Raw genomic sequence first — 25549 nt, 5'->3', positions numbered from 1 at the left:
TACAATTGAGCTACTTATTCAGTATGTCCTTATTGTACAGGGATGTGAGGATAAAATAGAGGAGAGACAAGATATCTTGAGTTTATGCAGATATATAAGTAAATAAGTAAAAATATAATTGTTGCATGAATATATTTCAGGGTACGAGGGAAATGAAAATATAATAATGCAATTTGCATGCAGGCTGTTGATGGCTTGGAGAATCATTTAGAGAAATAAATACAAGAAGGAAATCTTCGGTGTAACATAACTTGAGTGTGTTAATTACTGAATCATTAAATACATTTGAGAAGCGTGACTAATGTTCAAAACTAAAAACCTCAGGAAAATCTCTTTAGAATAAAAAAAAAAATATGGTGCTTTCATTATTCCCAAATTCTATTTCATTATTTTCTGGAGTCATCCTTGCCAGATCAGAAGCAAATCATTCAAAGTTATCTCGTAACTATGGCAGAAGCAGATCTTTCTTATTCCTGTACCTGAGTGGCATTTGTAAAAAACGTCCCAAGTAAAATAATAGGTTTATACGGGAAGCTGACATTCAACAACACTGAAGCAGTGATTCTTAAAGTGGCCTGAAACTCAAAATACCTGCTTGAACATTGATCAACAGTTCAATGTCTCTTGTTGGTCGGAGTTCGCCCTTAAAATGTTATTCAGGAGCATTTGCCAATGTGAGAATACGAATTTTTTAAAAAAGGAAAGGGCTCTCCAACCAGAGTAAAACACCAAAGCTAGATCTATTTACTTGATGATCTGAGGACAGTCGCTCCAAGCTTTCGCTTTTCTCTTGGCTAAGGCCAGCCAAGCAGGTTCGGTTGAGACGGGGTTAGCATCCGGCGTAGAGAATCTCTTGGTGACTTCTTTAGCCAAAGGCGACGAGGAAAGGGAATCGGTGATCTCCACTGTGAGAGAGAGAACGAGGAAAAGGGGAAACTGTTAACTGCACCGTTGCAGAAATCTGTTAGGTTACCGCCTGCCTTCCCTGGAGCAGAGCCCTGGGGCATTTCGTTAGGGGGAGCAAAGAAGCCAAGAACAAGGATCATAAAAATCTGCCTTTGGGAGTTGTTTTGCATCACCCGGTAGACAGAAGCACAGGTGCTCTGCAGAATAATAAAAATTATCTGAAGCGCAGCTCTCCTTCCCACGCTGATAAGAGATTATTAGAACCTTGAAAGGCAGAAGCAACTTAAATTAAGTGGTATTTTTGCTGGATTTAAAAAAAAAAAACTATTACTGCTTTTTTGATCTTCCTTGCTTCTCCTTCTCTCTCTCTCTCTGTTGGGAGACAGAGATAGGTTTCCACACAGTAGCCTAGACATGGACCTTACTTCTTAAAGGCCACATATTACTTGGCAAAGAAAGAAAAATAAAGTTTGTTGGAAAGCCAGCAAATACCCCCCAAACCAAAAATGAGTCAGAGATGGGCAGACTTCCCAAGCTGCAAGGTCTGCCTATCTATAACACATTCTTGGTTTTGGGATATGGCACAAGACTGCCTCTTAAAGCAACTGGCAACCAGAACACCTATTAAAAATACTTGCCTGCATAGAAATCAAAATTTGTTTCTCATGTGTCCTTTTTTGGCATGTGATAACACAAAGCTGAAAATTAGCTCGTTCCTTTATAATTTCACCAAGGATTAATAGAAAGGAAAGAAGCAAATAGACGATTTTTTTTTAAAGAATTTGCTGGCTAATATTATTAATAATGGAGTCTTTTACTGCTTGGGCAAAACAGCAGTCGATTTTCCACCAAGAGGTTGCCTTTCATTTCTTCTCCATTCATTTAAAATGAAGTTAGCGTTCAAGGAAGGAGGGAGGAAGAGGAAGAATGCAATGCTGTGTTCTAAATGAGTGAATTTCATAGCATCCATAGAGATAGTCGGATAAATCCAGATTAAAAAAAGGATTCAAATGAATGCAGTGACATCATGACATTATCCCCGTTTTGTATTTGTGGCCACGATGGTGGAGATGAGTGAAGAATAGGATTGAGGCTAGGCTCATATTACATGACTTCCCCTTTTTCTCTACCCACAGGAGCCTCGGAAAAATTGCATTCAAGATTCTTCCCACTTTAATGGCAACAGGCACTAAATCTATTCATTGATTAAAGAGGTATCACCCACTGGTGGGATTCCAATTTTTTTTAACTACTGGTTCTGTGTGCGTGGCTTGGTGGGCATGGCAGGGGAAGGTTACTGCAAAATCTCCATCCCCTCCCCACCCACTAACCTGCTTTCCAGCTCTGTTCTCCTGTGCAGGGCAACAAAAGAAGACCTAGCCAATCAGCTGGGACTCGGGAGGCAGAGAATAGATGGGGGCGGGGCCAGTCAGAGGCGGTATTTGCCGGTTCTGCAAACTACTCAAAATTTCCACTACTGGTTCTCCAGAACTGGTCAGAACCTGTTGAATGCCCACCTCTGGTATCACCCTAAATTCTTGTCAAAATCAGAGGCTCCAGGCGCAGATTGATTCATGATTGCACAGAATACAGAATTCCTCTTTCCTTTCCCAGGTAATTCGTTTCATGACCATTCGAAGTTACAACAGCACCGGAAAAAAAAAGTGACTTATAACCATTTTTCACACTTAGCAACCATGGGCACATGATCAAAATTCAGATGCTTGGCAACTGACTCCTATTTATGACCGTTGCAGTGTCCTGGGGTCATGTGATCATTTTTGGTGACCTTTTTGACACGCAAAGTAAATGGGAAAGCCAGATTCATTTAACAGACCATGTAACTAACTTAACAACTCCAGTGTCTCAAAACTTACTTAACATCTATTTCACTTAGCAACAGAAATTTTGGGCTGAGTTGTGGTCATAAGTTGAGGACAACCTACAATTCATCTGAACCAACAATTCATCTGATTTGGAGAGAAGTAAATAAAATCACGGATACTATCTCAGGCATGGTACCAAAATGTATGTAGAGGATCTTAACTACTGGTCAGCTACTGCCTTTCTCTGGATGCCATCCAAAGTATTTTTGAATTTGATATTTAGAAGATTGCCTTTCGAAAGAGAAGTTTACAGACTAAGGATAGATTATGGTGCTTAATTTATATCCTCCACAACAATAATTTATTCAGAGGAATATGGCTCTTTCAGGTGAATGAGCTCCATCATTTAATGTTATTTTATGTTACTAGCAGAGCAACAATAAATTACATGATGTGCATACAATTTTGTGGACGCCTCCCTTTGCGTGCTGCCTTTCCATGAAATAAAAATTAGTTCACTTCCCCTTGCCTTTATCCTCCAAAGCTACTGCTGGGTTTTGTTTTTTTTTAAATCAATGAATCAGCTTTTAAGCCTGAATGGCAGCATTTAAGAACTATGTAAAAGAAGCCTTAATTAGGAAAGGGAATAATCTAGAGACAATGGCTTCAATGATCTTCATGGGACAACCTATTCATTATATTGCCACATCAACTGCTTACTATCATAGCTTATCATTGCTTAACCATCGTCAGCATCTATCCAGGCTATCCTTATCAATTGAGAAAAGCACGTTTGGACTTGGAATTGGCTTCCAATCTGACCCGGGTGATTGAAAATCTCCATAGCCAGGGGTGGGCTTCAAAAATTTTAGCCACGGGTTCTCTGCCTGGTTGCTGGGTGGGCGTGGCCATGGTGGGCTGGCCTAGTCAGCCTCCTGCACTCCTGCAAAAATGCCACCCCCCCGGGCTCTAGAGGCTTTCGTCGAGCCTCTGGGAGGGGGAAAATGGCCTCCCCAGGCTCCGGAGGCTGTCTGGAAGCTGGAAACGGGTCCATTTCCAGCCTTCCTGAACTTCCGGGAGGCCCGTTTTTCGCCCTCCCCAAGCCTCCGTGTGCGCCCTGCACTTACCTCGCATCCAAAATGGGGATGCATGGGGACTCTGGGGAGGGGAGTCCCACGTGGTGACTCTGGGGAGGGGAGGGGCTTGGGGAGGGCGGGGCTAGCCCCGAGTGGGATTTGGGGGTTCTCCAAACTGCACAGAATCTTAGCCAGGGGCTCCCCCTGCGAACCTCCAGCAGCCCACCCCTAAATTTAGCTAGGCACTTTGGAATGAAAACTTCGAATAGTGCAGGAGTATGAATGGGTTTCCAGGAAAAAATATTGCTTTCAGGGTTCAGGTGACTCTGAGGGCATACAGACAAACCTCCACGGAGCTTCGGCGACTCTCAGAGAGAATGCTAATGACCAGAGGACTGCAAAGAACAGGAATCCTTCCCTTCTCCCACATTCAGTCAGAACGGAGGATGTTCTTGAACGAGAAGTGAAAAGTCTTCAAGCAAAACAAGAACATCTAGTTGCCACTTGAAAGAAATCACCTTTGGGTCAGTGTGTTGTGGTTAGCCGGCAGCAGGTGCGGATGGCTGAGGAGAGCGAGGACTCAGATGAGGGGCCAGGACCATCAGGGAGTGGACTGCTGCCTTCAGAGATTGTGGGGGCTGGCAGCAGCGATGAGGAGGTTCCCGAGGAGCCTGTGCCAAGTGCGCATGCGCACAGGATTGCTCGTAAGAAAGAGCAGCTACAACAGCATGGGCAACTCGGGAGTAATGCTGCAAGGTAATGGCCCCTCCTTCAAGAAGATAAAAGCCAGCTGTGAAAGGAATGTACTTTGAAGAAGGCAAAGACGTTTTGAAACTCCAGCCTCGTGGACATTCCAGTATCCTGAGCTTGTATTTGAAGATTCTTATTTTGCAAATTATTTCTTGCCTCTTATCTTTTGGCAAGCCTCGCAGTTTGGCAGGGCTTGTGCTTATCACAGCTAATTATTTTGTAAAAGCATTACAAGGTTTCTGTTCCTTTTGGATTGTGTTTGATTTGTTGGAAAAGGGCTCGGGACAGAACTTATTAACATTAGAATTATATAAGTTTGATGAAGGTAAGAAATATGATGAACGTTGTCATTTTTGTTTGCACCAAAATGCATGATGCTTAGGTGCCACACTGTTTATGTATTGATGTGTATATGTAGAATAAAATAAAAAAACTTGATAAAATAATAAAAAAATAAAATTGCAATCACGATTGAGACCCAAAATGTAAATCATACCTGTGACGGATGAAGGCAGGGTATTCGATTTTTTGAGCTGTTCTCTACGTTCAAATCTTGACCTAGCCGTCTCCATTTTTTTCTCCTCTTCTGGACCAGTGGATTTTTGCAGTACATTTGACCTGCTCACATTATTGCTTTTATTATCTGCCTGGTTGTTTATGCTGGCCTAATATAAAAAAAAGCAACAGGTTAAAAATGTGCTAAATATTAACATGTTTATAGTGCACACTCATAGATGTTGACTTCAAGAGTACGAAGTATGGACAAAGTTTCGTTTAGTTTACTTTATTGTCATTGTACCTCGTACAACGAAATCAAACACCATCTTCAGTGCAAATCATGACCATAAAAATAAACACAAACACACATATCCTTTACCCTCCACACATTGAACCAAAAAATCCCGACACTGCACTATATATAGCAGAATTCAAAAGAGCTACTGCCTTGGGATAGAAGCTGTTTTTCAGCCTATTTGTCCTTGTTTTATTATTCTGTACTGTCTGCCAGATGGTAATAGTTCAAAAAAAAAGTGCCCAGGATGAGATATTTGAGAATGTTTACAACTTTCTTAAGGCAGCAGGAGCTATAGAGCTCTTCCAAAGAGAGGAGAGGGCAACCCATGATCTTTTGGGCAATGACATTAACCCTCTGGAGTGCTTTCCTATCTTCCCCTGTGCAATTGGCAAACCATACAGAGGTGCAGTAAGTTAAGATACTCTCTATGGTGCAGCGGTAGAAGGTCACCAGCAGTTTTTCATTCAGTTGTTGTTATATATAAGGACTAGTTAGAAAGCATTTGTAAATGCCTGCTGCCTTCCAGGTGCTATAGCTCAAGTGGCACCCATTTAAAATACCGAGAATGTTTATGTGCAATGTGTCTGTATGGGCATCTTGTTCTTCCTATGGTACATCTTTATCAATATATTCATTTCATAAAGACAATCAATGGAATAAATTATTAATAATAATAATGATGATGCCCTTTGAAGGCCACAGCTAAACTGCATTTGGTCCCATTTGCAATTTGCTTGCTGACTGACATTAATCGCTAGAAGTAAATTGCATCTAAAATATCTGGCAGGTTCTGCATCAATTGTCAGCTCCATGAGGTTGTCCAGATCAGAAAATAGACAATAACAGAATCTTGGTTCCCCCCGCCCCTCCCCCCCTCTCTCCCTCCCCAGACAATCAAAGGGAGCCAGTCGGAGTATCTTCCTCCTCCTTTCTCCTTTCCCCAGGAGTTCAAGGCCTGCTGCGTCTGAACGTTTTGTTTCCGTTGCAGAATATCTCACCCAAGGCCGTTTCCTTGGCTTCCCAGCTGAACAGGCTTTGAAGTACAGTGCAATGGTTTTGACTTTGATTTTCTATCTTTAGTATTACAAGGAATGTGTTTTTATTTTTGTTATGTTGTTCCTTTGCTGCTTTTTTTTTTTTGTTAGATTGTGGAAGCTCTTTCCATTTGCACTGTAAGCTGCAGTGAGCCTACAAGGTTTGGTAGCAGGTGGCAACCATTTTAAAGAGGTAAATGTGAGATGAAGGGGGTTGCCTCCCCATCTGTCTAAGCCAGGGGTGTCAAACTGGATTTCTTGGAGGGCCAGATCAGCATTGTAGCTGTCCTCTGTGGGCCAGCCGGGGAGAGGGGACAGGGGAGACAGGATGGACGACAGGCAGAATGGATGCCTCCAGCAGCACCCTGATGGCCAAAATGCGGTGCAGGGGACCATGGATGCCCCTCCCCCGGTGCCCCGTTTTCGCTAGCAGAGGCACTGTCAGAATCTGAATCCGAGGAGGAAGTGGGACAGCTGGCAGGGAGTGGGAGTGTGGGCAAAGTCAGGCTGGGCAGAGCAGGGGAGAGGTAGAACAAGGGAGAGGGAGTTCAGAGGAAGAACCAAGAACCAGGCCCACCCCCTGTTCATCCATAGGGCATGCAGGGAGGAACGAAGAAGAGAGCAATGTGTGTTGCATGGCTTACGGGGGAGGAAAGGGTTCTGATTCCCTTCATTAGCCACAGATGGAAAAACAGTCGATAAGAAAGGCAGGCTGCATGTGGCAGGCTGCTGGGAGCAAACTTGACTTTATTCTGTGTTGTCTTTGCTTATCTGGCGTCTTCCCAACTGTGTGAGTTTTGCGGTGCCTTCAAGTCTGAAATTCTTGCTCCTACCCTGCCAAACTGATTCCTTCAGTTTAGCTTGTTTGGACTTTAAGTTACAGTTTTAGTTGACCATGTTTTGGACTTAATTTTCTGCAGTCAAAAGGCTGTTCCTGGAAGAGTTTTTCTCCAGCCACAAAGTAACCCAGACACTGGGGGCAAAGCTGGAGATAATAAAGGGACTCTTATTGCTTATCTGACTTTGTTGCCTTTGTGCCACGCCCCAGGTCATCATATACCATTGGCCGGTCCTTTTCTATTTCCAGGCCAGTCCTGCAGGCCAGATCTAAGCACCCTGCGGGCCGGATGCGAGCCACAGGCCTTGAGTTTGACACCCCTGGTCTAAGCCATCTTCTTCCCAAAGTAGGATTGTTAGCTTTTCCTGTTTCTAGACCCAGAGCTTTACTTGAGTTTAGTCATTTATTACAGGGGATGGGGAATTATGGCTCTTTTATGACCTGTGGACTTCAATTCAATTGAAAACACCTGGCTCCGGTATTCTGGGAATTGAAGTTCACAAGTCATACAAGGGCCTTAGTTGTACACCTCTTTTGTTATAATAAAAAAATTAACAGTGCTTCTGTTTCTCCTGACCAGATTCATTGGCCTTTCTAGCAGAAGATACCAGGTGCCCCAAACAATATACTCTTCCACACATCCCCCGCCTTTTTTTTTTTCTGTGTTGAGAGGCTTACATTTTCTTTAGCCAATTTCTCAGCCTGCTTGGCTTCTCTGGCTTGCCTCCTTTCCTCGCGGGTTGCTTGCTGCTCCCGAAAGCCCTTCTGTTTTTGCAATGCCAAAGTGATCCACAGAGGCTGCGCGGTTTCCCCTTTCTCCATCACTTTTGAACCGTCGATGGAATGCCTGCTCTGAAGAACTGGCCTTTCTGGAATAAAGGAACAGAGCACAAGAATAGTCCATGGTTAGGATGTTGGTGCGGTCGTGGCCCGGCAGGGGCCAGCGGAACTGGCAGCAGATTCAGGCAGTGAGGAGGTTGGGGAAGAACACGGGCCAGTCCTGGAAACTGGGGAAGGCTCGGACGAGGGCTCTGCGTGGGAGGCAGAGATGGGGTCAGGGCTGTCCGACAGTTATCAGCTGCCTTCGGAGTCGGAGATCAGTGGGGAAGAAGAACAGCTGGAGCCTGTTCCCAGTGTGTGCACCGGCAGAGCTGCCAGGAGAAGGGAACAGTTAAGGAACAAGGATCGACTTGGGAGCAAAGGCTCAGGCGGATGGTGAATGGCCCCTCCCAGAGGGAATAAAGAGGAGTGAAAGGGGAGGGGTGTTTGCAGGAGACAAATCAAATAAATAAATGTCACCCTGGCTCCTCTCCAAGCCTGATAAAGGTCTGTAATTGGGAACTATCTTGAAAGACTGTTGGCCGGGACTTTGTTGGAGAAGAAATTCATTGTAAATCAAATAAAAGGGGTTTATCGGGACAAGGACTCGGCTTTGTGCTGTTGGAGAAGCCTAGAACAGAACAGGTACTGATAGAAATAGAAGAGGTCCAGAGGAAGACATCCAAGAGACCTGTGGTGTGCAATCTCTTGCTTGAAACTTCTCCCAGCTCAGCTGCTGTTACAAATTCACCTCAAAGAAGCCAGCCACTGCACCTATATATTTTCAGACATTTTTGATGGTCGTCTCCCCTTGGATGTTCTACATGTGTCTAATTTATTTCATTCTGCCTATGTGCGATCGATAGGTTTTAATATTTTTAAAAGTGTGCCCATTTCTCAGGGTTTTTTTTTTTAAAACTGGCCTGTGGTTTAGACAACTTTGAAATGGTCTGTTTTCAAAGTCTGTATAGGCTTATATCCTTCTAGCATATTGTTCTCAAACTATAAAACAAACCCGCTAGAAACATTTGCTCCCACAGTATGCCCTGTGTCTTTCATGAAACATTTCCTTTCCTGCTAAGTTCTAAAATTCATTATCTTTCTCTAGGCCTGGGATGGCGAACCTATGACACGCGTGCCACAGGTGCCACGTACAGCCATTTGTGCCGGCACGCAAGCCGCAGGCAAACTTACCTCACGGTGCATGCGCGTGCCTCACAGCTGATTTTCAGCTGGTTTGAGGCCTATTTCCGCCTTCCAGAGGCTGGAAAAAGCCTCTGCAGGCCAAATAGGCCCGTTTCGTCATTATCGGAAGTGACAGAATGGGCCTATTTGGCCTGCAGAGGCTTTTTTCAAGCCTCTGGGAGGACGAAAAGGCCTCAAACCAGCTGAAAATCATCTGTGAGGCACAGTGCAGGTAAGGCAGTGGCGGGGGGATTGCACACGCATGCGCAGGGGGCTTGGGGGGGACGTGCATTGCCTTCTGGGTGGTGGCATGTGAGCGCCAGTGCACACACAATTTTTGCCACAGGAGCCACCACTGCTCTAGGCCATGAAATGATGGATTGTTTTTTTCTTTAAAAAAGGCAGAAAAGAGATCCTTTCTTACAGCACAGTGTTTCTTCCTCAACTGAAAATATTTGTTAGGTGGGGGCACCAATAAGAGTACTTCAAATTCCCATATTTTTGGTGGGAACTTAATACACCTCTGAAAAACATCTGGAAAATATGTCAGTGTTGCCAACTTTCTCAAAGCTTTATTAACAAGCTTTGCACCCCCCTCAAGTCCAACTTTGGCTTCCCTAAAAATGTCAGAATGGGTTTTAACTGTAAGCATCTGTGAATTCCAACACTTCTATCTATTTCTAGAAAGTGTGGGTGTTTAATTTAGGATACATTTGACATGCTATTTTGGGTTATCTGAGCAAATTTTTAAGCTTGGAGGTGGCACATAGAACTTGGAATATAGACATCTAATTGCAGAATATCTGCAGAAAAGTCTTACACTCTGTTGCAGGAAGAAGCAATACAATGTGTAGTATCAGAATAGTTCCGCTGGCAAGGACTTTTCTCAGAGAAACAAGCTGTTGTATATAAAGAAAGGGATAAAGGCAGATAAGTTAAGAAGAAAGATTTGCCCCATGCAGCAGCTCTGCATATATGTACAATATAAAAATGACTTGATTCTTCCGAAAAAATCATGGCTTATTTTAAGTATCTGCCACTTTTCTCAGGTATTTTTTTTCAAGACTAAATAAAACTCTATGGCATCACAGATGGGTACAGGTGGACTTTGTGCAGGGGTGGGATTCAAATTTTTTAACAACCTGTTCTGTGGGCATGGCTAAGTTGGTGGACGTGGCTTGGTGGTCATGTTATTGGCTGGGCGTGGCCAACTCAATATCACTCACGTCGAGGTACGCATCTCCTCGCCTGACCTCTCATGACTGTGGGGATGCTGCAATAGTCGTAAGTGTGAAAAATGCTCATAAGTCATGTTTTTCAGTGCCATTGTAACTTTGCATGGTCACTTCACACAAGCAAAGTACCATCAAAGGAGGGGAAAAAAACTCCAGAGAAGTTCCTGAGACAGGAAGTCTAGTCCTGCCAAGAATGTAATAAGGGTCAACGGAGAGGCAGTTTCTGTAAGCAACACCAGAATGTTTCCTTCCTGCCTTCCTTGCAGGATTAGGCCAGTAATTTCTTCTAACAACCGGGTCTCTGAACTGCTTAGAACGTTAACAACCGGTTCTAGCGAATAGGTGCAAACTGGTAGAATCCCACCCCTGACTTTATGTATCCTCCACTTTTCAGAGGCATCCAATTTTATTCATGTTTGATCCATATTTTGGTTTGTGATTTCTCCTGATCTCTAAGAGTTGATTGACAGACATCACAGTGGTATCAAACTGCCTACATGTAAACAGTTTTTGACACCTACCTATTGAAAAGGGATTTAGGACAACTCACCAGGGGATAACTTGCCATGGGATCCACAAAATAACTCAATAAATATTATCCACCACTGTTTCTTCTACATTATTCCAATTTTGTCAATGGAAATAATGACAATGAAACAGTGGCAGATAATATTTATCATGTTGAGTGGCCCCATGTAGAACTGTCCCTCAGCAAGTTGGCCATTGCTAGTTGTCCTGCAGTGAGTTGGCTGCAGCAAGATGGCTGCCGTGAGATGGCCATGGCAAGATGGCCGCAGCGAGTTGGCCACAGTGAATTGTTCCATTTTGGTTGAAAAGGGCGCCTCGGGGCTTCCAGTTTGAAGGCGACAGACAGAAATCCGTGATCATACGCGGTTTCGGTCTGGGCTTGCCGCTGGAGCACCCCGAGCTGGCTGGTTTCGGGGCTAAGCCACCCCATAGAGGTGCTGAAGAGGGGGGAGACCGCCAGCAGGGTCGAGGAGAGCCGCATCTCTCCTCCTCAGCTGGCCATTACTCCCTTTCCCGAAGGCGGTTGCAGCGGTAGTCAGAAATGGCCACCACAAAGAAGAACTCAACCGGAAAAGAATCTGCAGGAGGAAGATAAGAAGTGAAAGTTTTGGCTGCAAAATTGTAAAAGCAACAACTAAGGTACCCTGGAATTTAAACTTACAAAAAAATAACAGTTGGAAGCAGTGAAGGAAAGTGAAAAGGGAAAGGTTTGTTTTTTTTTCTTCTTCTCTCTCCTTCCCTATATTGACAACTAAGAGACTTAAATAAGAAATCCGAAAAATCCACTTTGACATCAATAGGCAATTAAGCTGAAAATAAAACAAAATGTCAAAGGGATAATAAAGATTTTTTTTTCATAAGCGGGAAGGGAGAGAAAAAGAATAAGGGCAGGATCTGGAAGAGGGAGGAAACTGCCTGGAATTAAAAAGAATCTACAGTAAAACTTCAGTAAGACATCTAAAAGATACATTTTAACTGAAACTTTGTAACTAAACAGTAACCCCAAGAAGAGAAAATGAAAAAAAAAGAGCAAAAAGAAACAGCTTGTGTGTATTTGGATTATTTGGTGATCTTTGGATTCTTGGTTATTACATTTGAATGACTAAAATTAATCAGGTGGTTGCTTAAAAATTTATACAATGGCACCATTTCTGGATGAATTGAAAATAGAACTTAAAAAGTACAAAGAAGATGCACAAGAAGGGAAGAGTTCTTTTGACTTCGTTTTTCAATTCTTAGAAATGGAGATTTGGAACTATGAGAAACAACAAGAAACGTCTGCAAAACTAGAAGACTGGGACAAAGAAGAAGCTATCTTTAATGAACAAGTAATTTTATGTGGGGAAGAAAAAGGAAAGCGGGGAAAGAGAATGGAGAATTTAAGACTCAAAAAAACAACCAAAGAAAAGAAAAATAATTCAAAAAATAAGTATAATACTGGAAAGCAACAGAAAAGGGGAATACAGAAGAGAGAAATAGAGGTAGAGAGACAAGGGGATAAAAAGGGGAGAGAGAAGAAGAGAGGGAAGAAGGAAAGGAAAAGAAGTTACAAAGGACCGGAGCAAGATATAGAGAAACAGGACCTATTTAGAGATAATGGGTGAAAATCTAACTGAAAAAGGGATTCTGTAAAGGTACATAAGATTATATTGTTATATTAGTAATAGAAATAACTTTAGAAAATTGGAAACAATGTATGATTAAAATGAGGGATAAAATAGTGTAATTTAGTGAAATGTTTGTTAATAAAATAAGTGAAATAAAATAAATGAGAAAATTGAATTAGGAAGGAATGGGAACATTTTAATTAGTTAATGTTTTATAAAATATAAGTGAAGAGGCGGGGAATTAATTATGGAAAGCTTATAATTGTTCCCATAGAAGTATGATATTTAATTGAAAAGTAATGTTAAAGAAGTTAAGACTTTAATGAATATTAATATTAATGATAGAATTGAATTGGAATGGAATGTGTTGTTTTAATTACATATATTTATATTTTTTTTCTTTTTTTAAGAATATAGTGTGTATTTTAAGAATGTACCAAGCAGAATCCGAATGGAAGTTACGTATTACATTGAATATTATAACTTTAGAGTATATATTGAAGCCTAAATAAGAGTTAAATGGATAAACTTAAAAGAGATAAAAGCGTCCAATCAGTAACTACAGGAGAAATTTTGTTTAATGAGAGAAGATAATAGATAATTGAAACAGGACAGACAAAAAAATATAAATATACTGATTTGAATTGAGATGAGATCTTTAAAATAAAATTGAGAAAATTAAAAGAGGGGAGAAGCTATGCAGAAAATGTAAAATAGTAACAAGATATGGAATAGAATATAAAAATGAGCATGAACTTGAATTTGTGTCTGTATGAAGAAATGTAACCTGGGATTATGCTACTTTCAAAAAATATGTTTTATTTGTATTTTTTTTCTCTTTGTGAAAACTCAAATAAAATTTACCAAAAAAAGGGGGGGCGCCTTGGTCTGTATTTAAAATGATGTGAGTACCACAGTATTTTCAGTATTCAGGAAAGACTGCTGTCATAGGTCAACTGCAAGTTAGTCAGGTATAGTAGCACAGTGGTTAGAATTCAGTACTGCAAACTACTTCTGCGGACTTGCAGCTGCCAGCAGTTTGGCAGTTCGATTCTGACCGACTCAAGGTTGACTCAGCCTTCCAACCTTCTGGGATGCGTAAAATGAGGACCCAGATCGTTGGGGGCAATAGGCTGACTCTGTAAAACTGCTTAGAGAGGGCTGTAAAGCACTGTGAAGCGGTATATAAGTCTAAGTGCTATTGCTAGTGCTATAGGTCTACTTCCGGTTTATATGCTAACCTCGGGCACCTGTACAAACTTCAGCTTTTGTATGTAGGAAAAGAAGAGTGTCTACAGAGCTGTGATGACGAACCTGTGGCATGCCGTGCCACAGGTGGCACGCGGAGCCATTTGTGCGGGCACGCGAGCCCCAGCCAAATTTACCTACACTGCGCATGCGCACACATCCCAACTGATTTTCAGCCCGTTTGAGACCTTTTTTGTCCTCCCGGAGGCTCGAGGGAAGACTCTGCAGCCTTGGGAGGCTGAAAAACAGGCCTTCTGGAAATACCGGAAGTGCCCAAACGGGGCCGTTTTTTGGCCTCCCAAGGCTACAAAGGCTTCCCTTGAGCCGCCAGGAGGGCAAAAACAGCCTCAAATGGACCAAAAATCAGCTGGGAGGCGCACACATGCACAGTGCAGGTAAGGGGGGGTGGGGCGCATTGTATTGTGGGTGCCGGCGCATGCACGCGCGCTATTGCGCACACGCTTTCAGCACACCATAACAAAAAGGGTTGTCATTACCGGTCTAGAAGCACCTTAAAGCACCTGGCACCAAATCCATTGACTGAGGATGAATGTCCTCTTAATTTTTAATTTAATGTTACTTTGTCCACCTTCCCTATTAACCTTCCTAATCAAAGGTAGCTTTTTCATGAGGAAGTTGTGCTTAAGAGTTGCCTTTTATTTACCTTTTTTCAATGGCTCTGGCTTTTTCTCCACTTTCTCTCTCCAGGGCATGGTGATGGATGGAAAAAACGATTTCTTCTCTCTCGATTCTTCCTCCTCATTCTTGCTTTCACCGGGTGTTTGGGAGGGCTGAGGACTCCCTTTACCTTCACTTTTTCTCCAGCTGATGTCAGGTTCCATTTTAGATACCCTTTTCCCGATGGGCTCAGTGAAGTGAGATCTACGGGGTTTTGTGAGAGGAGATGGAGGTGGTGTTTGGCTGATGGGCTTCGGAGCCAGTGCAGGTTTTGGTGGTAGGGGTGATTTAGAAGCAGATTTTTCTTGACCAGGTGCAGACATAGGTCCAGCAGGAGAAGATATCGGTGCAACTATGGTGTAACTGCGACTAATAATAGTTAATGTGGTGTTATCAGAATTAAGCCTTGCATCTTTCCTGTCTTGACTCGGAGATTTGACATCTTTTAAAAATAAAGGTTTTGCATCTTGTTCATTGTCTGGGGTAAGTGGAGTTGGCAAGCCGTCAAAACTATCTCCTGCACTGTATCGTTTCTTCTTCTTCTGCTCCGCTTGCTGGTCGTAGTGAAAACGCAAAGAGTAATTGGTCCTCCTTAACTTCACTCCAAACGGGGAGACATTTTCTTCTCCGCCTGGGGAAGCTCGGTCCAATTTTTTTGAGCCAACGTTGCTGGGTTGGGTTTCCGTGGCTGATGAAGTTTCGGATGGGGAGTGTTCTTTATTTGGAGAACATGGGAGACTTGGAACAAGAAAAGATGGGAGATCTTTGGCAAACTGACATCCCTCCGTATTCCCTGCTACTTCCTGTCGCCCTCTGATTTTCCCAGGTGACGTTCCTACATTCTTTGTCCCAGCCAGGGACTCTATTTGGACGGCCTCATTGTCTGAATGCAGAGTGGACGGACTCGGCTGCATTGCTGCACTTTCTGCTTCAGGAACAGTTTTATTCTCTGCAGTTGCGTTGGTTTTGGACATTTCTGAAAACTTCTGCCATGCGGGAGTTATAGAAAACTTTGCATTTACAGACAAAGTCTTTCGTAAGTTACCATGGGAAGGACTTCGATCTTTAGCTGTCCAATCATCACTGTGCCTATTAAGACTTCCACTGTCTTTTTCACTGAATTTGTCATTTTCCGCACCTTTTAAGATTTTTGAACGAATTGAAGCCCATTCATCCAGTATGGCTTGGTTGTCCACGGAATCTTGAACGTGCTTCACTTTAGTGCTGTGCGGCCTGCCGTCAACAGCTTTCTGGAGGTTTTCGGGCTCAGGCGCCTCCATCGCTTTCTTTTCTTCTGTTAAACCAAGCAAAGATTTGCAGGCCGTGTCTTTTATCTGGTTGAGATTTACTGCAGTGCCACAGAGTTGTGCTCCAGTTACCAAGATTGCTGTATGTGGAACACATGAAGAAGTTGGAAGACCTCGACTAGACTTAGGGGGGTCTTTAAATTCTTTTGTGGCAGGAGGAAGTGGAGCCTCTTTCACAGGTGTAACTGGACTCAAATTCACTTTGGGAAATATAATTTCTTTTTCTCCAGAAGACACTTGAAAGGTGAAGCCTCTGGACATCGTTTGCCGGGCATCAACTTCCTGCCAACGTAATTCTTCGCCAAGAACTCTTTCCTGTTCCTCAACTTCAACATTCATCGCCTGATGAACTCTTAGACCACCTTCTTCCTTCTGTTCTTTGCCTAGCTGAGTTCTCTGTTGCTGTCCTGGTTCGTCTTGACGTTGGAGCTCTTTTTCAACAGTTTCCAAATGTTTATCTTCTGAATGCTTATTCATGTGTAACTGGTGGGATTTCTTCTCTTCTTTTGGCTTTTCCAGTGACAGCTGATCTTCTAAACAGAGGATTTTGTGTCTTTCCAATTGTGGCTCCTCTATCCTCTGGATAAATTCCTCCTGCTGCATCTCCTTTTCAGCCCACACATGCCCTATTTCTGCTGTTTTATGATGTTCTGTTGATCCAACCAGTTTTGCAGATTTTTCCTGCTTTCGTTCATTAGTACTAAATTGTTTTTCATTCAGATTTTGCTGTTGCTCTTCTTGTCCCTTCAGTTTCATAGCCGTTCTCTTCTCTTGCAGTTTGTTTCTATCATCTAAATTTTTGCTGCTTTCTTGCTCTTTCTTTCTCTGTCGTATTTCTCTTTTTTGCTCCGGAAGTAGTTGTTGGTTCAGTTCAGACAGCTTTTCAGTTTGAACTGTTTTAAGCTCTTTCATCTTCTGCTTTTCAAAATACTGATGGCTTATTTTTTCTCTCTCAGCCTTTTCCTTTTCTGGTTCTTCCCTTTTATCTTTCCATCCCTGCTGGATCAAATTGTCATTCTGTTCTATTTCTTGATGTCTCTTTTCTTCTTTTGGATCTTTGACTTTCTGTATCGTACAATCTTTATGCCTTTGTTCTTCTTGTTCATATTGTCTCTTCTTTTCCTCCTGTTGCCTTTGTGCCTCCTGTTCACATTGCTTCTGTTCTTCCTGCCATTGTCTTTGGATCTCCAGTTCACTTTGTCTCTTTGCTTCCTCATCCCTCTGTCTCTGTAGCTCCAGTTCACGTTGTCTCTTTTGTTCTTCCTCCCGCTGTCTCTGTAGTTCTAGTTCACGTTGTCTCTTTTGTTCTTCCTCCCACTGTCTCTGTAGTTCTAGTTCACGTTGTCTCTTTTGTTCCTCCTCCCGCTGTCTCTGTAGTTCTAGTTCACGTTGTCTCTTTTGTTCCTCCTCCCGCTGTCTCTGTAGTTCTAGTTCACGTTGTCTCTTTTGTTCCTCCTCCCGCTGTCTCTGTAGTTCTAGTTCACGTTGTCTCTTTTGTTCCTCCTCCCGCTGTCTTTGTAGTTCTAGTTCACGTTGTCTCTTTTGTTCCTCCTCCCGCTGTCTCTGTAGTTCTAGTTCACGTTGTCTCTTTTGTTCCTCCTCCCGCTGTCTCTGTAGTTCTAGTTCACGTTGTCTCTTTTGTTCCTCCTCCCGCTGTCTCTGTAGTTCGAGTTCACGTTGTCTCTTTTGTTCCTCCTCCCGCTGTCTCTGTAGTTCTAGTTCACGTTGTCTCTTTTGTTCCTCCTCCCGCTGTCTTTGTAGTTCTAGTTCACGTTGTCTCTTTTGTTCCTCCTCCCGCTGTCTCTGTAGTTCTAGTTCATGTTGTCTCGTTTGTTCTTCCAGCTGTCTCTGTAGTTCTAGTTCATGTTGTCTCTTTTGTTCTGTCTCCCGCTGCCTTTGAATCTCCAGTTCAAGTTGTCTCTTTGCTTCTTCCTGTTGCTGCCTTTGGAATTGCACTTCACATTGTCTCTTTTGTTCTTCCTCCTTCTGTCTCTGTAGTTCCATTTCACGTTGTCTCTTTTGTTCTTCCTGCTGTTGTCTTTGGAGCTCCAGTTCACCCTGTCTTTTTGCTTCTACCTGCTGCCTTTGTGTCTCTAGGTCTTGTTGTTTCTTCTTTTTCTCCTTTTGCCATTGCGTGTCCATTTCACGTGGTTTGTGCTCTTTCTGCTGCCTTTGTGCCTCTAGTTCATGTTGTGCCTGTTCTTCAACCCTTTGCTTTTGTTCCTCAAGGTCCTGAGATTTTTGGGGGATTGGTGCCTGCAATTTTTCAGGCAGTTCTCCAGTCCTTCCCTGTTTTTCTTGTTCTTTTAGCCCTTTTTCCTGATAATCGTGATCTTTTTTCTCCTCTATTTGATAAAGTTGTTCTTCCTGAAGTTTCATTTTCTTCCCTCCTTGTTCTCCTTGGCTTCCCTCAAATTCTTGAAGTCTTTCGTGATCCACAGGGCTTTTGAATTTTGTTTCAGCCATTTGTTCCTTCTTCCCTGCCTCAAGATTTATCCAATAGTCCTGTTTTCGTTTTCCTTCGGGTTTCTGTTCCTGGGCTTCTCCATGCTGGGTTAACTTGTCTGGTCTATAGTAGCCATCATCTTTTGTCATTTTCTCTTCAGGGCCCTGCAATTCTAGGAAGTCTTGTCCAAAGTCAGCTTCTATTAAACTCTGTACCTCCTAGAATTGAGAAATAAAAACAGGGTTTACTTAATGCAGTAGAAGGCTATTATTATCCAATTCCTATTTTATACAAATCTTAAGCTTTGTGATGAATTACAGTAGTCCTCAATTTACAACAGTTCATTTAGTGACCCTCCGAAGTTACCAAAGCTCTAACAAAAAATAAATTTATGACTGTTTTTCACCCTTACAACTGTTGCAACATCCCCATGGCCACGTGATCAACATTTGGATGCTTGGTAATTGGTTTATATCTAGGACAGCTGCACTGTCTATGGGATCACCTTTTGTGACCTTCTGACAAGCAAACTCAATACGGAAGCTTTAATAACCATGCTACTCACTTAGCAACTGATTGCACTGGTTCACTTAACAAGTGTGGCAAGAAAGTTTGTAAAATGGGGCAAAATTCACTTAGCAATTGCCTTACTTAGGCTCAATTTTGGGCTCAGTGGTGGTCATAAGCCGAGGACTATCCGTATTTGTTTTTATAAATCTTAGCCATATATTGCAACAACATTAACGTACTCTAGATAGCATTTCCACATGCATGAAAGTAGGATTAGGGCCTGGCGATTTGTCTCATGTTGACTCCATCTAGTTTCAAGCATTTCCAAGTGGCAAGTTCATTTTTGAGACTGAGTACTTTGCTAAAATTCTGGTGTGTGTATTTGTGCATATGTGTGTATGTGTATAAGAGAGAGAGAAGGAGGGAGGGAGGAAGAGAGAGAGAAGAGTAGATTAGGAATAGGAATTTGGATAGGATAGGATAAGATATATAGATATATAGCAATAGCACTTAGATGTATATACTGCTTTATAGCCCTCTCTAAGTGGTTTACAGAGTCAGCCTCTTGCCCCCCACAACAATCTGGGTCCTCATTTTACTGACCTCGGAAGGATGGAAGGCTGAGTTAGATTCGAACTGCCAAATTGCAGGCAGGCAGCATTCAGCAGAAGTAGCCTGCAGTACCGCACTCTAACCATTGTGCCACTGTGGCTCATCTATATTGTAAACACCCATGCATAGCATTGAGCTGCTATGTATGGAAGCACCTACTTGGGAGTGGGGGGACAATTAGCATTCTACTATTTAGAAAATGTATCCATTCAGAAATTCCCTATTCGTCTAAGAAAGTTGCAGGATACATAATTGGCAAGATCTTGTATTCCACGACATAAGAAAGAGTTGTTTTTTTCCCCTTTAAATAAGAGAATAGGAACCTAAGATGCATGTAGGTAAATGAGGAAAAATACATAAGCAGAGCATCTTCCAGTATCTGCTAGTAAGATCATGAAGACTGTAAAAAGAAAGAAGGTATAAATGCATACCATACTGCGCTACACTCACTCTACTATACTGGTACTCCTTAACTTACAACCATAATGAAGCCCAACATTTTGGTTTTTCAGTGAAGCATTTGTTAAGTGAGTTTTGCCCCATTTTACAATCTTTCTTGCCACAGACAATCCCTGCAGTTGATAAATGATCATCACATATAGTAGGGCAGCGAAACTCCCAAATGGTGTGAGGTTGATTCACACCCATGAATATCAGCTGAAGTGTAATACCGAAAGATTCAAGGGTTGCTCTAATGTTCTTAGAAGAGCTCCGAGTCTTACAATCAGCAGCTAAAATCCAGGCTTCCATAGAAATCAGTGCAATACAGTTCTATTGTTGGCACTTGGCGCCAGCGAGATTGGCGAAGATATATCCCAACACAAGTTCAAAATGTTGGAAATGTGGACAAAAGGATGGTCCCTTCTATCACATGTGGTGGTTATGCCCCGAGACCAGGAAATATTGGGTCAAAATAAAAAAAACTGGCTGCAAGAGATTACTAAAAACCAAATTGGACTCAAATCCGAACTCTTTTTACTAGGAATAATTACAGGCCAATATACTAACAAGATTAAGTATATTATATTGCATATTTTGACAGCAGCCAGAATAGCTTTTGCACAATTATGGAAAGGAGCTAATATCCCCTCAGAAGATTTAGTCATACAAAAAGTACCGGAATGTGCCAAAATGGATAAGCTCACATTGGAAATGAAAGACAAGGAGGACTCTGAATATTATGCAATATGGGATGAATGGTATGAGTGGTTAAACAACAGATATAAAGACTAGGAAGAAGGATTATGGTAAATAATCCTTAATAAAGTATCAATATATGTATCATGCCCTTGGTAAGAGTCGGACTCTGAGGGAAAGGAGGAACAACTGACAGGGAGTGGAGGTGTGGCTCCAGAGGTTGTGGAGGAGGCTGTGGAAGGGCAGAGGCCGGCTGGGCAGTCAGAGAAGAACCAGGCCCATCCCCTCTACATCCTAGGGCACACAGGGAGGAACAGAGAAGGAAACAACTTGGCTTGCGAGAGAGGAAGCGGCCATGATCCTCCTCATTGGTTGCAGCTGGGGAGACTAGTATATAAGAGAGACGATTACAACACAGCGTTGCCAGAAGCAAAGCTTGTTTTATTTTGGGCTGAAGTTATCTTGGTTGGCATCCTTCCAATAGATTTGCCTTGTTATCTCCTTGAATTTGGTAATTACTTATCCTGGTCCATTGTGGAAATTTCGTCATTGTAGTTTGTTTTAGTTTTTTTTATTTCACCTCTATCTGCTCATTAAGTTCGGACAGTATTGCTTTTTTTGAAGACTATTTTTGAATACGTTTTATCTCCAACTGAGAATTATTGAACAGTGTGGCCAAGTTGGAGGCATTAAAGGACATTAATTTATGTTTTGGATTTTGTTACGTTTGTGTTACACTCTGGGCCATCACAATATGTATGTATATAATAAAGTATATAGGATATATGTATTTGTCCATGCCAAACATTTTACAAATATTAGTGAGATTTGTATTTTTGAAAACTGTAATAAAAACAATTTTTAAAAAAAGAAATCAGTGCAATACCTTTGACAATCTGTGCTTTTTGGAAACTCTCTGATTCTTTGGCCTGACTGAGAGTTTGTGCTTTGCTGCACTGTTGTCCAGACAAGCAGTGGCGAAAGGGATGGCATCAAGGTTGACAGTTTCAATGGTTCCAGAAGGGGAATGGTGTCTTTTGGTCCGAGATGACACTTTGACAGGCGTCACCTAGAGAAATCCCAAGAACAAAAGGAAAAAGGGTGGTAAAGAAACGAGATCCTGTATTTAAAGCCGAACAAATTCCAAATCCACTATCCACTCTAGAAATGAACTCAGGGTTCGGGAGTTTCTTTTATACATTTCTTTCTTGGTTTTTATAGCTCCCTTGTGTCCCCAGGTGGCTTCAACGACTCTCAGAGAGAGTGCTAATGACCAGATGACTGCAAGGAATATAAATCCTTCCATCATTCAGTCAGAAATTCTGACAGGATAGTGGGGAATTTCTGACTCAGAACTAAAGAAGCTTCTTGGATGAGAAGTGAAACATCTTCAAAGAAAAGAAAGAAAGACCAGCTGCCTTTTGAAAAAGCATCTTTGGAAAAACCATGACCTGGATGACCGAAAATCTCCAGAGACACCATGATTTGATAGAGGGCATCTTCCCCCTCCCCCTCAGCACACACAATATGATTTTTTTTTCTGAGCTCTCTAGTTCAAGACTCATTGCAACTAAAAATGCTTTGGCACAAAACTCATTTTAGTGGAACAAACTTTCAAGATGGATCCAAACGGATCGCTTTGTCATCGTGAGTTCACTTCTTCTAAACACCTTCTTCAGTGAACTTCCACCCACCGAAAGAACAACACAGGGCAGTCGATTGGAGACCGTTCCCATCATAAACGCCTACCCCTACCACTGCACACGTAAGAGCTGGTACCAGGCAAGTATTTCCTTGGCTTTCAGAACACCAAATGTATGACAACGTGCACCCCTTAAACATTCCCCTGGTTTAACAAAAGTCTCTTCAGAATGGTAGCTTTCCCTAGGAATGATGCTCCCATGCCTTACTAGTGAAGATCTGAACTAAGCTAAGGAGAATCCAGTGGTGGAATTAATTTTTTTTTTAACTACTGGTTCTGTAGGCGAGGCTTGGTGGGCGTGGCAGGGGAAGAATACTGCAAAATCCCCATTCCCTCCCCACTCCTGGGAGAAGGTTACTGCAAAATCCCCATTCCTTCCCCACCCCACTAACCTGCTTTCCAGCTCCATTCTCCTGTGCAGGGCAGCAGAAGAAGACCCAGACAATCAACTGGGACTCGGGAGGCAGAGAATAGATGGGGGCGGGGTCAGCCAGAGGTAGAATTTGTGGTTCTCTGAACTACTCAAAATTTCCACTACCGGTTCTCCAGAACTGGTCAGAACCTGCTGAATACCACCTCTGGAAGAATCTCTATGCAGACATAGTATATTATCAAGGTAGCTTTCCCCAAAAAATTCTGGACTACAACCTGAACAAAAGTTTACATCTCAGTAACCCAGGAAATATATAGACATTATCTGCTCTGTTGCAGTAGCATGGAAGCCAAGGAAAGATAATGTCTTGGTGTAGCTATGGAACAGGAGCTGAGGCTAAACTCCCAGTTATCCTTTCTATTGCAGCTTGCAATGATACTGTCATCCTCAAATCATTCTGATCCATGGGACATTTGGAATTTTGAGAATAATTCTATAATAATAAGGGAGGACAATTAACCAGTGGAACAGAAGTTGCCTTCAGATGTTGTCGGTGCTTCATCACTGGAGGTTTTTAAGAAAAAATTGTCTGAAATGATATAGGGACTCCTGCTTCAGCAGGAAGGGCTGGACTAGAAGACCTTTAAGGTCCCTATTCTGACTGATGTCTGATATGCCTCACCAAAGAAATGCTATGGGTAAATTCATCTAGTCACAAAATGGCAGCCGCTGTGAATATGATCAGACCAGAAAATTTACTTTTAAAATCTACTTCCCCAGAACAGTTTGTAGAGTTGAGGTTCTTTTTATCTCTTTATAGCTAAACAGGTATCTATACTTTCAAATAAAATATGGGCTGTATAGGCAGCCAATTGTATTTTTTTTATAATTTCTAGGAGCTCATCCTAGAAATAAAGATGCTGAATGCTAGCACTTTGCTCTGTGGCATGTCAACTTTTCCTTTTGGAGGACTGGATGGGAGGATGGTTAAAATAACTCAAAACTAACTGAAAAACTAAAATGCTAGGTGGTGCGGACTGGAACCAACAGAAGGTCAACAGGCACAAGCGATATATGTCATAAAAATGTAAAGCCATACCATAGTTTTATGTTGGTGGCCTACAATTCCAGGTTCAAAGTAGAGATTTACCTCAGGCTGAGTTGCCCATTAAGAAATGTGATTAGATATTTTGGTGTAATGTGTTGCAATTTTAGAAGTGGCCCTTCAGAAATAAGTGCCATTAGTATCTTATTTCTGTTACCTTCTCATCTCTGTCGTGACTTGTTTCACCCAGATTTGCGGGACTTAAGGAATCTGGCATCACAGCTGACTAGAAAAAATAAAAAAGAATATCATACAAAACTATTACAACTTCAGATATATTGTAGACTCACCCTAGAAGCACCAAATGCCCTTATATCACAGTCATAATAAGATTCCATTACAATGTTTTGTTGTAGTACCTAATCTAATTCCATTTCAATTTGCTGGACAAATTGACTGAATAAACATATTTATTCCCTTGTTTTCCAGCTATTTCAAATCACGAAAGAGGAAACTGGGATTGCAAGCTTAAAAGGATGGATGTTTTTCTATTTTTCCACCATTTACCTTTCAAACCACTATGAAAAAACAACAGTAAAAAGTAAGGCTTATGAAAAAAAAAACCTATGAATTTAGTAAGAGGCTAAAGAAGGTTACTTATAAACGCAGGTGCTACATATTTAAGGGAGTGCATCAACTAAGTGTGTGTTATCATCCAACTGTTCTCATTTTTCTTTTCTTGTTTTAAAAAAGTGTCCAGTCCTACTAAAAACTCAAGCTAGAGGCAAAACATGTACTCACTTTCTGTCTGCTTTATTAAAAGCTTATTTCTGTTTTGGGTCTTGTTAACCAATGTATAAACAGTCCTAGTCAAAACTCCCATGCTGTCTGGAAAAGACCATTCCTAAAAGACCTTTTAAACAGTTTCCCCCAGTAGGAAGTATTTGATCTTCATCAAAACCCAAGAAATGACGGGTTTTAGTGCAGTTATCCTTGGGCAATCATTCAACTGAGGAATAGAATAGAATTTTTTTTTGGGGCCAAGTGTGATTGGACACACAAGGAATTTGTTTTGGTGCAAATGCTCTCAGTGTACATAAAAGAAAAGATACATTCGTCAAGAGTCGAGAATCATAAGGTACAACACTTAATAATAGTCATAGGGTACAATAATAAATCAAATCATACTAGGAAACAGTCAATATAAATCGTAAGGAGACAAAGTTACAGTCATACAGTCACAAGTGGAAGGGGATGGGTGATAAGGAGTGACGAGAAGATTAATAGTTACAGACTTTGTAAATAGTTGGACAATGTTGAAGGAACTATTTGTTTAGCAGAGTGATGGCGTTCGGGGAAAAAACCTGTCCTTGTGTCCAGTTGTTCTGGTGTGCAGTGCTCTATAGCATCATTTTGAGGGTAGGAGTTGAAACAGTTTATGTCCGGGATGTGAGGGGTCTGTAAATATTTCCACAGAATGGGTTATGCAAACCATACGCCACACACGGTGTGTAGAGCCCTATTTTTGTGGCCCTGGAAGGCTTCTGTAACCATCCCATCAAAGCAAAAGAAGGCCCCCCCAAAGGTGCTTTTCCAAGAGGCAACTGGACTTTATGGCTTTTCTTTGAAGATGTTTCACTGGACAAGCTTCAGAGCTGAAGCAGCTTCTTGGATGAGAAGCGAAAGGTCTTCAAAGCAAAACCAGAAAGTCCAGTTGCCTCTTGAAAACGCACTGTTGGGACAACCATGGCCTGGATGACTGAGAATCTCCACGGACAAAACCAGGCACATATTTTTGCCTATAGGTGTCACTAGCAATACTCTTTGTGATCCTGAAAAACAGGAAAATGCTTTAAAGATGAAATTATGGACCTCAGTAACAAAGAATTGT

The 25549-nt window shown here is 42.0% G+C and overlaps 1 protein-coding gene across 2 annotated transcripts in view; it reads right to left on the bottom strand.

Moving 5' to 3' along the window:
* CRACD (capping protein inhibiting regulator of actin dynamics) overlaps positions 1-25549 on the bottom strand; it is a 176263-nt gene that overhangs the window by 1876 nt on the left and 148838 nt on the right. The window contains exons 6-11 of one of the 2 annotated variants that reach the window (XM_087936646.1): positions 23876-23944; positions 21425-21607; positions 14513-18497; positions 7905-8095; positions 5055-5223; positions 749-905 (exon numbers count right to left, since the gene is read on the bottom strand). In XM_087936646.1, coding sequence (XP_087792772.1) covers positions 749-905; positions 5055-5223; positions 7905-8095; positions 14513-18497; positions 21425-21607; positions 23876-23944 — 4754 coding nt within the window. Of the gene's footprint in view, positions 1-626; positions 906-5054; positions 5224-7904; positions 8096-14512; positions 18498-21424; positions 21608-23875; positions 23945-25549 lie in introns of those variants that run through there. The other variant, XM_087936647.1, reaches the window with a different exon arrangement.

The sequence above is a fragment of the Pseudonaja textilis genome, chromosome 6 (genome assembly GCF_049901715.1).
Source record: "Pseudonaja textilis isolate UNSWEBS1 chromosome 6, rPseTex1.2, whole genome shotgun sequence".
Classification (NCBI taxonomy): domain Eukaryota; kingdom Metazoa; phylum Chordata; class Lepidosauria; order Squamata; family Elapidae; genus Pseudonaja; species Pseudonaja textilis.
The sequence above is the reverse complement of the archived record's forward strand: the minus strand, read 5'-3'. Positions and strand labels throughout refer to the sequence as shown.